The sequence below is a fragment of the Carassius auratus genome, chromosome 45 (genome assembly GCF_003368295.1).
Source record: "Carassius auratus strain Wakin chromosome 45, ASM336829v1, whole genome shotgun sequence".
Lineage (NCBI taxonomy): Eukaryota > Metazoa > Chordata > Actinopteri > Cypriniformes > Cyprinidae > Carassius > Carassius auratus.
In genome coordinates, this window is record NC_039287.1 from 9,030,789 (window position 1) to 9,042,564 (window position 11,776).

An 11,776-nucleotide genomic window follows, 5' to 3' on the forward strand; every position below is an offset into this window, starting at 1 on the left:
GCTGGATTACCAGAAAAAATTCTTGTTGATAGACCAACAATACATTACGAGTCTTGAATTATTTTTTAATAAGACTATTCTTTCTTTATGGGTCAAGGGGATTCATGTTTTTGTACATACAGTGGACTTTCTTACATATGAAACAACAGGGAAATTACTGAGATCATGAAGGAAACATTTTCACTGGTTTTAATTTGCCTTAGCTAGAATGAGCAAACAGCAAAAAACAGTCTAGTTTTAAGTAATTTAAGCTAAATGTGTTGACATGATTGCTTTGTCACATTGTTGAATTATACATTTTACTTTGCCTGGACATTGACTATTATATAGGTATAATATAACTTGTATATGATATATTTGACTATTACATAGTTATTATATTATAATTTATTATATTATAGTTATTATATTATATAATATAATATTATAATTATATAAAACTATTTTGACATTAAACATCACATCAGAAATGTTTCCTTGTTCCTGAAAAATATCATACATGCCACAGATGTGATCTAATGTTTATGGAAAACAATCTTTTATTTACATTTACCATAAATCATTTAGCAGATGCCTTCATCCAAAGTGACTTACAAATGAGGACAATAGAAACAATCAAACCAACAACAGTGTATCAATATGTAAGTGGCGTGACAGGTCCCGGATGGTCTAATGCAGCACACGTAACATAAAATAATAAATATAAAATAAAAGGAATAAAGCGTAGTTAGAGGAATCAAGTTTTTTATTTTTATTTCAATTAATAATAAAAATAAAACTTACTTGATCCATGCTACCATGTTTCGATGATTGTACTGCAAGTCTGTTTATCCTTTGTCCATTAACGTTTTTCAATATTTCTTAATTTCATGTGTTTCTGGCATGTGTAGTGCTTTGGCACATTTACCTTGATTTAGACTTATTTAGCAGCTTATTCACACCAAGAACCGCACACTTAAGACATGATGTGGCCCTCAGATAAATATGACCATGAACATTGAAGAAAACATGCCTCACTGTATGATAAATCTTTCACAATGTTGCATGTAAAATGTGTACTAACATATATAATTAATCACACAAAAATGTTACTGTTTATATTACACTTTAGTTATAAATAGTAATTTTCAGTTCTAAGGATACCATAGCAGTTTTTAAAATATGTTAGCATTATATAAAATATATATATATATATAAAATATGAAAATGAAAAAAAAAAGTGCCTTGTGATTTCAGGTTTTTTGTTCAATAATAAGGCTCACAACGCTACACAAGGCAGCATGCAATTGTTACATCTCCATTGTTTTCTTTTTTTATCCCCCATCAGTTTCTTAAGCAGCGTCTCCTCCTTTAAGACAACACACACAAAAGAGAAAATTATACATTTTTAAAACATTAAAATTCTTATACGACCAAGTGTAATCAAAGAAATGCCCAAAACGTCTTCAGTTTACTCACAGTGAGGTACCAGATGGCTGTATACTTGCACCGTGACCATTTAAACGACTGACTGAAAGGTGCTAGAACATGGAGGTGCAGGTGCGGAACAGTGATATAAGGAGGCACGTGGAAACCTAGACTGAAATACAGACATATTCTCATTTAATAACTGCTTCATCCAAATAAATGCTTAATTAATATAGTAGTGTTGTCTTCAAACCTGATGTCTTCCAAATTTGTGACATTCTTGGCTTTCAGTACATCTCTTCCCATATCTGCCATCTTCTTCACTGCTCAGGACAATCACATTTAGATTCAAAATATAAAAATCCCATTTAATCACTGAATGTTAATATTGTATCTTATAAAAATAAGAAATGTTTTCTACAAAATCAATTAATTGAAACATTCACTCGGTCATCAATATGGTATTGTCTGTTAAAATCATCACTATAATCAATATATAGTCAGTCTAATAATGAACAAAACAAACCAAGGCTCAATACTTAATTTGTTCTATTACCTTCTGCTGGGTAGAAATACAAAAACCATTCACGAAACAGTAAAACACAATTTAATAATCAAATGCACATCCAGAAAAGACATCATCTTACCTAGATTTATATCATCTGCTTGGAGTGACAAACAGCTATGGATATGTTTCTTTGGTATAACCAGGTAGTGATGAGGTGCACCTGGATCAATGTCCTTGAAACAAACAATGTCCTCATCCTGTATATATGTATTAAAAAAAAAATCACATTACATTTTTATTTACCTTGACATTTGAGAATTCTAATATACAAAATAGACAATGTACAAAAAAAAGCAAAAACACAATATATAATATAGACATGTATGTATGTACAGGTATGACGTGCAAATTTGAAATGTAAAAAGTATACGTGTTAAATAAATAAATCTATAATAGTATAATTTAGCCAATAGGAAATGACTTGTGAGGGTGAAATGAATACCAAAAATGACCACGCCCCTCCAGAGATCATAGTAGAAAATATGACTCAAAATTATTTTAAGGCAAGCTGGCACAGTTTCATGCAATTTGGCCATTAGAGTCAAGAAACTCAACAAACTTTTTTATAATAAACATTAAATTACTATATTTATGTTTTCATATTTGATAATAATATGGTCACAATATTAGTTAATTAACAGCAGATCCAGTGACCTTATATATGCATTTGTAAGGAACAAACTCTACGATCTCCAGTAAAAAGTAAACAGTAATAAGAAAGATGATAAGACCTACAGTACATTTATCAGATATGTTACACAGTACATAACAAAACTAAAACTCATAACGAAACCATTAGTAACACATTAGACAACAACAGCAGCAGCATTAAGGTTTACTTTTCTACATAGGGATTTAGATGCTCGTGACAATATCTAGCCCGTCCAATGGAAGTTTTCTCTAGTCATAAGATCATAAAACATCTTTCACAGCAGCGCTCGGCTCCGCGTCTGATCTGACGAGTGCGCGCTTCCGCTGAACAGCGACCCCTGCTCACAGTTTTCACTAGACAACAATAATCTTATTCCTGAAGAGTAACGTCAATGTAAAGCTACACTGCCGCTTTGGCTACTTTATAAGTCATTTGACGTCTAAATGATTCATTACATGATGTCAATATAAAAGTAAATACATCGAGAACAGTTTGTCCGGACTTCGCGGATTAGAGTAAATTCCCGAATCCTCTTTATCATATTTCCTTCCCAGTTAATTTCTTTCTCTATTTGGATGATGACTACAATGGACTCTTGAAGAACTGTCAAATATTTAGGCACAGTTTCACAATGTTATAATTAGAAAGAGGGGCGAATTTGCTAATCTAATGTACATTTGAAGCAGTTAAGTCACCCAGAGAAGAAACCAAGTCGATAAAGATGAACTTACTTCCGCCAATATCTCAGTGGATGGATCGTCCCTGTTCGCGATTTTACAGAAAACACAAGTTTGTTTAACACAGTCGGCAGAAGAATCTTGATTATCATCAGAGTCACACTTTTCTCCAGACATTCCTGACAGAGTGTTCGGGACAAATGTCTCGAATCCCTGAAGTTGGCTTTGATTATGTCATCTGTTCTTCCGCGTTCAAACGGATTAACGTAACGTTTAATTTAACGCAATTACATGAGCTCATGTGATCACAGTGTCTCCCAGAATTACCGGAATTATTAAAACAACTGATGAGTTTGTCATAGGAAATTATTTGCGTCTATGATCCGCTTATAATAACGCAGAATTTATGTTGCTGTTGATGAAAATAATAAAATAATTAAGCACTGTATCAATTAATCAGCTGTTTTCTAACAAAGAGAGCGGTCAGTGTTACAGTGGTAATAACAAATTATCAAAGCAAACAAACGTGTAAACTACCTTCCTCTGTTGAGGACGCTGCCATTTTCTTTACATTACGTCACTAGGGTCGGAGGTTTCACAGTCTTGAGTTTCAGGTTGTTGTTTTTTTTTAACAGCTCATTTAATCCGCCTACTTACTATGTTCAACTACAAGTTTCTTAAAGCACAATAAAATTATAGTATTCATTTGAAAGGAAAAAGTTAAAATTAGACCAGAATTGGCAAGTGGTATGTTGTTATAATGTTTTTGTAACTACTTATTGTAATTATTGTGCTTATTATTTAACATAATGCAATTTTTATTTAATATTATTTAATATTTCCATGAATTAGATGCGCATTTAAAAGATATTCGCTAAATTGTCAAAATAAAATTGTAATCATGATTTAGGTATTTTACATTAATAACGCTTGATAATGTTACCGCAACATCCCCAGTAGGGGGCATCTTACCCCTCATTTAATATTTGACATTTTGTGCAATAACAACTAAATTAGCAAATGTATATTTATTTCCTCATAACGCACTGGCTGATGCATCATCATACTGCACATGCTAAACTAATATCTAAATATGTTACAGTACACTATTAACCTTGCTATTTTGCTAAAACATTATTAGGTAATTTTTTTTTCATCTAACATACTATATCTATATCTAACTATATGTATTATTATTTTGAATTATAGTTTAAAACATGTAATAACTAATATTTTAGATCTGGATCTGGGACAAGGGTAGTAGTAGTAGTAGCCTAATAATAATTATAATATTAATAATAATTAAATCTTTTATAAGTCTTTTCAAAAGACGCCATAATAGATGATGAAGGCGTGATACAATTATTTTGTCTGCCGTTTAACAATTTATCACAGGCTTGCTTGTCTTACTTCAAAATTTAACCGGTTCCCATGATTGATAGCCTAAAATAATATTCATATATATTTCTATATACATATTTTTTTATTTAGGTAAATTATGATTATTTAGCAAATAGTTCATTTTTCTTTTGGCTAAAATGTTTACAAGTTCCCTCACCTCAATATGCTCAAATAATTTGTATATCTTGATAGACTCAATGAGGGGAAACTTTTATATATCATACGATTCGTGGCAGTATTATGATCAGATTAATTATGAACCAGAAATGAAGCCATCAAACCATGGCCTCCCTATATCACTGAATGAAAATGTCTTGAGTAAGAGGAAAATTCTTCATTTTTAAATTCTGTTGGATGCTGGCTGTCTTTACTGCCCTCTGTTGGCTACAAATAGACACAGATCAGCCTCAATAGTTACATGGTTTGAAGCCGTGTATTAACGGCAAAATACACCGCTGAAACACTAGATATGCACGTAAAATGCACTGAACCTCTTGGGGCAAATCATGTTAAGGTTTTTTAAAAGCAATATGTGATGTTTGTTCGTGGTAGGCCTAATGTGGGGCACACAATAGACTAAAATGTAGGCTAAATCTAAAATGCTTTGATTAAATTAACGGTAATAACATGGTTTATGTGAGAGGCTATACCAAATCAGTACTATTTATTAATGTCATAATTTCATAATTCATAATTTACCGTTTCTGCATCTGTAGTTGCACGGCTGATCAGGTTCTAGCCAAGATTTGAACACACACATTACACACCTATTTACAAACAGCTGACATTTCAACGTCAAGGAATTCAAAGAAATTGCAATTCTTTTATTAAACTCCAAAAGTCCCACTTCAGGGTGCGTGGGTTCAATATCAACAGCCCCCGCGCGCTTACGGGACGTCCGTCACATCTCACGCGCGCTGCAGGTGCGTGGAATCCGGTGAGCGTCTGTGGCGAACGCTCCGCCCCTGTCCACGCACACGATTGAAGAAAAGTCGCGGTCGAAAGTTGAACTACGTTAGTGACACATTTCAAAACTCGAAAGCTGTGAAAGAGGGCAGCACGCGCTCCTGTACTTTCTACAGTAGGCTTTTGTCTTTTTCATCTCAAACTTCCCTGAATTGTCAATTATTTGTTTAACTACTAGCGTTAAGCATATTGGTTTTTGCTTTTAATTTGGCAATGAAAACAGCTAAATGACATACGTTTCTGTTTTCAGATGTCTTCAGATGAAGAGCGCTCGATGGCGGGGGGCTCCGGTAACGGAAAGTTGCGTCAGTGGCTGATAGAGCAGGTGGACACCGGAAAATACCCTGGACTCGTGTGGGAGAACGAGGAGAAGAGTATCTTTCGGATTCCGTGGAAGCACGCGGGCAAACAGGACTACAACAGGGACGAGGATGCGGCGCTCTTCAAGGTACAGTCTGTCGGGATGAGAAACAGACACATGTAGCGTCAGTAAAGCATTATTTCTGCTGTGATCTTACTCATCGGCCTATTTCATATTTTGGTATATGGTCTATGTACGTGACGTTCAATTGTGTGAAAAAATACATTCAAGTGCAGTTCTTGGACAGCACATGTTTTACCATATTTCAATTTAAATTGTTTTGGTTTATATATATATAGAATTAAAATGTCATTAAAAGGGTGAAATCATAAAGTAGCGCAGTGTTTGCATAATCACATATATACGTTTTTTTCCCTTCAGGTCAAACTTAATATGCAAGGCTCAAAAATGCAGTTAAAAAAAATATATATTAGTAAATACTAACTAAAATATGTTTGAAAACTTTTTTTCAAAGCAACATTTAAGTTGTGTTTTCAAGGTGGAGGGAAGGACAATGGTCACACCTCTCCACATCTGTAAATCTAAAAGCTTAAAACTTATGTTACTTTACTTGGAATTTACCACATGTATTTTAAACTAGATTTCTTTACATATTTCTCCTTGATGTTTTTATTTTGCTCTTGGTTTGCTCACTTTTCTGCAGGCTTGGGCACTATTCAAAGGCAAGTACCGTGAGGGTATCGACAAACCTGACCCACCAACCTGGAAAACACGTCTTCGATGTGCTCTTAACAAAAGCAATGACTTTGAGGAGCTTGTGGAGCGCAGTCAGCTTGACATATCAGACCCATATAAAGTGTATAAGATTGTTCCGGAAGGATCCAAAAAAGGCAAGAGAAGAGAAAAATATCAGATGACATCAATCAGAGCTGAACAGCTGTTTGCTGCCATTTGTCTTATAAATACTCCTTTAGATATCTGATAAGAAGCAATGAAAATATCTAATATTTAAATGTTACAGGATCCAGATCTCTTGAAGATTCACCGTCCAATTCAAGCTCACCCAGTTATCCAGTACACCCACCTTATCCACCAGCATCATCCCAGGTTAGAATCAAGCATCATCTTAGCTTTGGCTGTTCCTATCTTTGCACTCCAGATCACTATTATGTGCTTGTCTTTACAGGTGTGCAACTATCTTTCTCCAGCAGACAGAGGATGGAGGGATTACTCCACCATCTCTGAGATCTCTTACAGCCAGAGCCCCTACTCCTCACGCTGGGACCCAGGTACTTTGTGTTTCTGAGAGAGCAAATACAACTACCGTATGTTCAGGTAGCATGCAGTTGCACTGACATATTCCTGTATGTGCAGGGTACCAGTTCAGTGGCTCTTTCTACAGTTGCAATGCATCTGATCCACAACTGTCACCCTTCACCCTGGACACCAGCATGAGATCTGCTGAGGCTATGGCCCTCTCAGGTACATAATCAGAAACACACAGAGACAGAGACAGGCTCATTAGGGATGGGTGGATTGATCTTTAAGTATTGAGATATCTGATAATGATTTTAAAGGGTCATCTGGATGATTTCTGTGATCAGATTGAACAGAAATACGTGGTACAGTATTATCTATTGTCAAAATGAAATTCTGATCAATTACAAAAAGCTGATAATTATTTTTATGTGGTGAGGTGATTTTAAAATTATTTACTATTTTGTTTAAATCAATAAAAAATGAATTTATTTGAAATACAAGTTAATTTAGGAATCAAAATATTATGGAGTACAGAATGAAAAATGTGATAATTTGATTAATAAAAACAGCTAACGATTTAAAACCGAAGTAGTGACTCATCTATTCTTCCATATTCCATAAATAATCAAAAATGTAGAACATGGACTTTGTTCTATCCATCAGTTGTTGACTGGATGGAGACAGAATGTGAACTAAAGGTTTGAAAAATGCAGCATACATCACTGGAGAGAAGTTTGTCGTTTCACCAGAAGAATTATGACATTTGAATAAAAAATATGGGGTTAAAAAAGTTTGGGACGTGGGATGAATGGAAATGCAAGCTCATGTGAATTCTGCTGCATCCCAAAGTATAAGTCTGGTCAACACTGACCTGCGAAAGTGAAGACCAATAGAAGAATAATACATCACCGTGTGTCCTTTACATGTGGAGCAGACTGCATAAAAAAAAAAAATCTGTTGATTTATGATTTTTAAAAAGATGAATGTATGACATCAAACTACAGCTGTTAAAGTGTCTGTAGAAATTCTGTGTTCAAAGTCTGGAGTGACTGCTGCTTTTAAATTGTGTTTAGAAAGATTCAAACTGAGCATTAGATGGTGGCAGGTAATCTAAGTGTTTATTTCATTTAATCCTTTTCTCTGTTAGATTACCGTTTACATGTGGTGGTGTTTTACCGGGACACTCTGGTGCAAGAGGTAACAGTGAGTAGTCCAGAGGGCTGTCAGCTGGGCCCTAGCAGACAGGGACAGGCCTACGCTTCACCTGGTGCCCCAGAACTGGTTGAACTCCCTCATGCTGAAGGGGCATCTCTGGAACGGGGCGTTATACTCTGGATGGCCCCTGACGGGCTCTACGCCCGCCGCCGCTGCCCCTGCAGGGTGTACTGGGAGGGAGCTCACGCACCACCTACCGACAAGCCCAACAAACTGGAGAGGGAACAGAACTGCAAACTGCTGGACACTCATCTGTTCATAACAGGTTAGTGCATATTAAAACATTCATGTGTAAGGGATTTCAGATTTTGACAAACACATGATATGATGCCATTAATTTGAAAACAAGAAAAAAACTGAAAGGTTGCTTCATCACTCATCATTTTCAGTAAGCACTGAGAGACATTTATTATAAATCTTTATGCCCGTCTATTAATTTTCTGTTTGTATACATCATATTTGACATCTCCAAGATACACACATTTTGACAGTAAACATACACACATCAAAAAGCTTTTACAGTAAATAGTGTGTCACATTATCTGTGGTTTGATATTTAGTGTCAGTCACAGAGTCAGTCATCTTTGAGTTACAACTCACTCACGCCCACCTTCTGTCCGATTCAATGATTGTTGTGATTCTCACAGAACTTTCCAGCATATGATGAATACAACTCAAATGCCACAGAATTTACATGTGCCACATTAGAGCTAAAACTCATAGTATGGAAAGAAAATAGAATATGAGAGAAAAATTTTTTTGTCTTACAGAAAGAGAAGAAATCATAAACTTTACCCTATGGCTTGAGAAACATGTTCAGTGATTTGCCATTTACAAATAAACACTTTGTAACAAGAATATACATAAATGTTAAAGATTCAGGGTTATTGTATAAGATTTGAGCATTTTGATTGATATTTTATGCAGACGTTCAAAAGTTTGGGGTCAGTACGATATTATATTTTTTTAACAAAATTGACTTTTATTCAGCTAGTATGCATTAAAATAACAGCTAAATAAGACTTTCATAATATTGCAAATGTTTTCTTTTTTTTTTTTAAATGCAGTTTAATGCCTGTAAGATCTTTCAAAACCATAAAACAAAAATCTGATGTATTTCTAATGATCTGGATTAAAATGTGTCTTCTGTAGAGTTGCAGAGCTATGCCTTGCACACTCGTCCTGCGCCATGCTCCCAAGTGCTGCTGTTCTTTGAGGATGAGAGCACCGATACTCAAAGACCAAGAAGGACCTTCACAGTGCAGGTACATTTGTTTGGCTTCTTATAATACAGATGAACTTATAAACAAAACTTTAATGATATTCATATCATCTTGACTGGCTGTTGTCGTCATGTCACAGGTTGAGCCACTGTTTGCCCGCCAGCTTCTTTTCCTCACCCACCCTGGCAGCATGAACTACATCCGCAGCCATGAGCTTTCACACCTGCCCCCTGAACACACCCTCTCCCCGACCCAAGACTACCACAGAGTCATCACGCATCACCATAACAATGGCCCTCAAAACTGACCTTGGCAGCTCGTCACGCCACTTTTAATCCTGGATTAACATCTTGTTTAACCCAGCTTTAAAGCAAGTTTTTATACTGGGTTAAAGGGATAGTTAACAAAAATAAATAAAATAAAGTTTTTGTCATCATTTACTCACCCTCATGTTTTTCCAAACCTGTATGACTTACTTTCTTCTGTGGAACATAAAATAAGGTATTCTGAAGAACACCAAATAACCCAGTGACTTCCATTGCATGTTGAAAAAATAAATGTTATGCTTTTATGTTCCACAGAAAAAAGAAAGCCAACCAGGTTTACCATTAGTAAATGTTGACAGACTTTTCATTTTTTGGGTTAAGCTACTTTCACACTTGTCATTTTAGAAGGGGGTTAGCACCACTTCTGACTCAGGGTTACAAAGCTTCACCAAATGCCATACTTGTCCAATCAATATGCAAACAGGAATGTCAACCCAGGCTTTAAATATGTACAGTGAAAAATCTCAAAAACCCAGGACTAAGCAATAACCCAAGGTGAAGTTTAAACCGGGCTGTTAACCCTGGGTTAACTGTAAAAACCACACAAGTCTTGTAAGCTAAAGTGTAAAAGGTGAATGTTGGAATTCTACTGTGCACATAGAGTTGAGCAGAATCCCACCAGGATAATCTAGAATGATAACAGACGACATCAAATGCAAGACTGTTGTCATGTTTAATACTGAGAATGATGCAAATCTGTGTGCAACAAAAGAATGTAAAGTGTTAATATTAGCTGTGACTGACTGCTTCTTGCTACATTTGATTGAGCTGCATTCAGAATGTAAAAATACAAAGAATTTAGTATGTATATATGCTGTGCATTTAGGGAAAAAGTACTAACCGGTCAGTTTTTTCGAATTGCAGTTCTTTTATAAACATTTTTTTGTAAAACTCTGACAAAATGGTCTACTTTTGCTTTTTTGTTGTTGTTGTTGTTACTGAGATGCTCAAAATGTCTTTGGTTTTAATAAAAAAGTGGAAAAACTGAGTGTATGTGCTCTTGATTCCTGACCTGTACTGGGTAAAAATTACATATAAATTATTAATCAGCAAAACTTTTAAAAAGTTAACTTTAAGAAATTTTTCTTCAACACCAAACCAATGTAATAATTTCTGAAAGATCATGCAAGACTGAGAACTGGAGTAATGGCTGAAAATTGCCATCACAAGAATAAATTACATTTTAAAAACATATTCAAATAGAAAACAATTATACTAAATTGTTATAATATTTCACAATAATTAAAGTTTTTACTATATTTTGGGTCAATTAAGTGCAATCTTGGTGAACAAAAGAGACTTCTTTCAAATACAATAAAAAAAATCTTAGCGACCTTGATCTTTTGTACAGTAGTCAGTCTCAAAATTATAGTGTTCCTTTGGTCTCTTTCCCTTAATTTTGCTTTGAAGTAAATTTTCACTTCTACTGGAGAGAACTATCTCTAAAAAGACAGAAGTGGAGTCTCCATCACTGGTGGGCTTACTGCGGTCAACTAAGCTAAGCCTTTTTAAAATGCGAGAGTGCCCCCACTCTTAACACTGTGTGTGGATCTGCTGAGACATCAAGCCTTTGTTTACCTTGAACAGAAGCACTGTGTTATCTGCAGAGAATATAAGACAGGGCGTGTAAGCAAATAGCAGCACACACACACACATACACACACACAGGATGGTGTTTGTGGTTTGGAGACAGGATGGTGCTTGGTGACATCACAGAGGAAGAGGTAGACTGACAGAAGTATTATTTCTTCTTTCTTCT

The 11,776-nt window shown here is 35.2% G+C and overlaps 2 protein-coding genes across 2 annotated transcripts; one reads left to right on the forward strand and one right to left on the reverse strand.

The window, feature by feature from the left end:
* Nucleotides 1-499: 499 nt before the first annotated feature.
* On the reverse strand, nt 500-3,829 carry LOC113063194 (histidine triad nucleotide-binding protein 3-like). Its single transcript, XM_026233419.1, has 5 exons — nt 3,359-3,829; nt 2,055-2,172; nt 1,661-1,730; nt 1,459-1,579; nt 500-1,348 (listed from the first exon to the last, which is right to left on the reverse strand). Exons 1-5 carry the CDS (start codon nt 3,479-3,481, stop codon nt 1,259-1,261), a joined length of 522 nt encoding a protein of 173 aa, XP_026089204.1. The 5' UTR covers nt 3,482-3,829; the 3' UTR covers nt 500-1,258.
* A 1,868-nt stretch (nt 3,830-5,697) lies between these two features.
* LOC113063176 (interferon regulatory factor 4-like) lies at nt 5,698-11,057 on the forward strand. Its single transcript, XM_026233395.1, has 9 exons — nt 5,698-5,786; nt 5,922-6,119; nt 6,697-6,883; nt 7,015-7,100; nt 7,180-7,282; nt 7,368-7,475; nt 8,401-8,733; nt 9,621-9,733; nt 9,831-11,057. The coding sequence occupies exons 2-9, from the start codon at nt 5,922-5,924 to the stop codon at nt 9,996-9,998; spliced, it is 1,296 nt and encodes a 431-aa protein (XP_026089180.1). The 5' UTR covers nt 5,698-5,786; the 3' UTR covers nt 9,999-11,057.
* Nucleotides 11,058-11,776: the final 719 nt, after the last annotated feature.

Coding starts and splice junctions, on each gene's coding strand:
- LOC113063194 (XM_026233419.1), bottom strand. CDS start 3,481: ATGTCTGGAGAAAAGTGTGACTCTGATGATAATCAAGATTCTTCTGCC. Junction 2,173..3,358: donor CCACTGAGATATTGGCGGAA/GTAAGTTCATCT, acceptor ACATATATACAG/GATGAGGACATTGTTTGTTT. Junction 1,731..2,054: donor AGCAGATGATATAAATCTAG/GTAAGATGATGT, acceptor TGTCCTGAGCAG/TGAAGAAGATGGCAGATATG.
- LOC113063176 (XM_026233395.1), top strand. CDS start 5,922: ATGTCTTCAGATGAAGAGCGCTCGATGGCGGGGGGCTCCGGTAACGGA. Junction 6,884..7,014: donor TCCGGAAGGATCCAAAAAAG/GCAAGAGAAGAG, acceptor TAAATGTTACAG/GATCCAGATCTCTTGAAGAT. Junction 7,283..7,367: donor CTCCTCACGCTGGGACCCAG/GTACTTTGTGTT, acceptor CTGTATGTGCAG/GGTACCAGTTCAGTGGCTCT.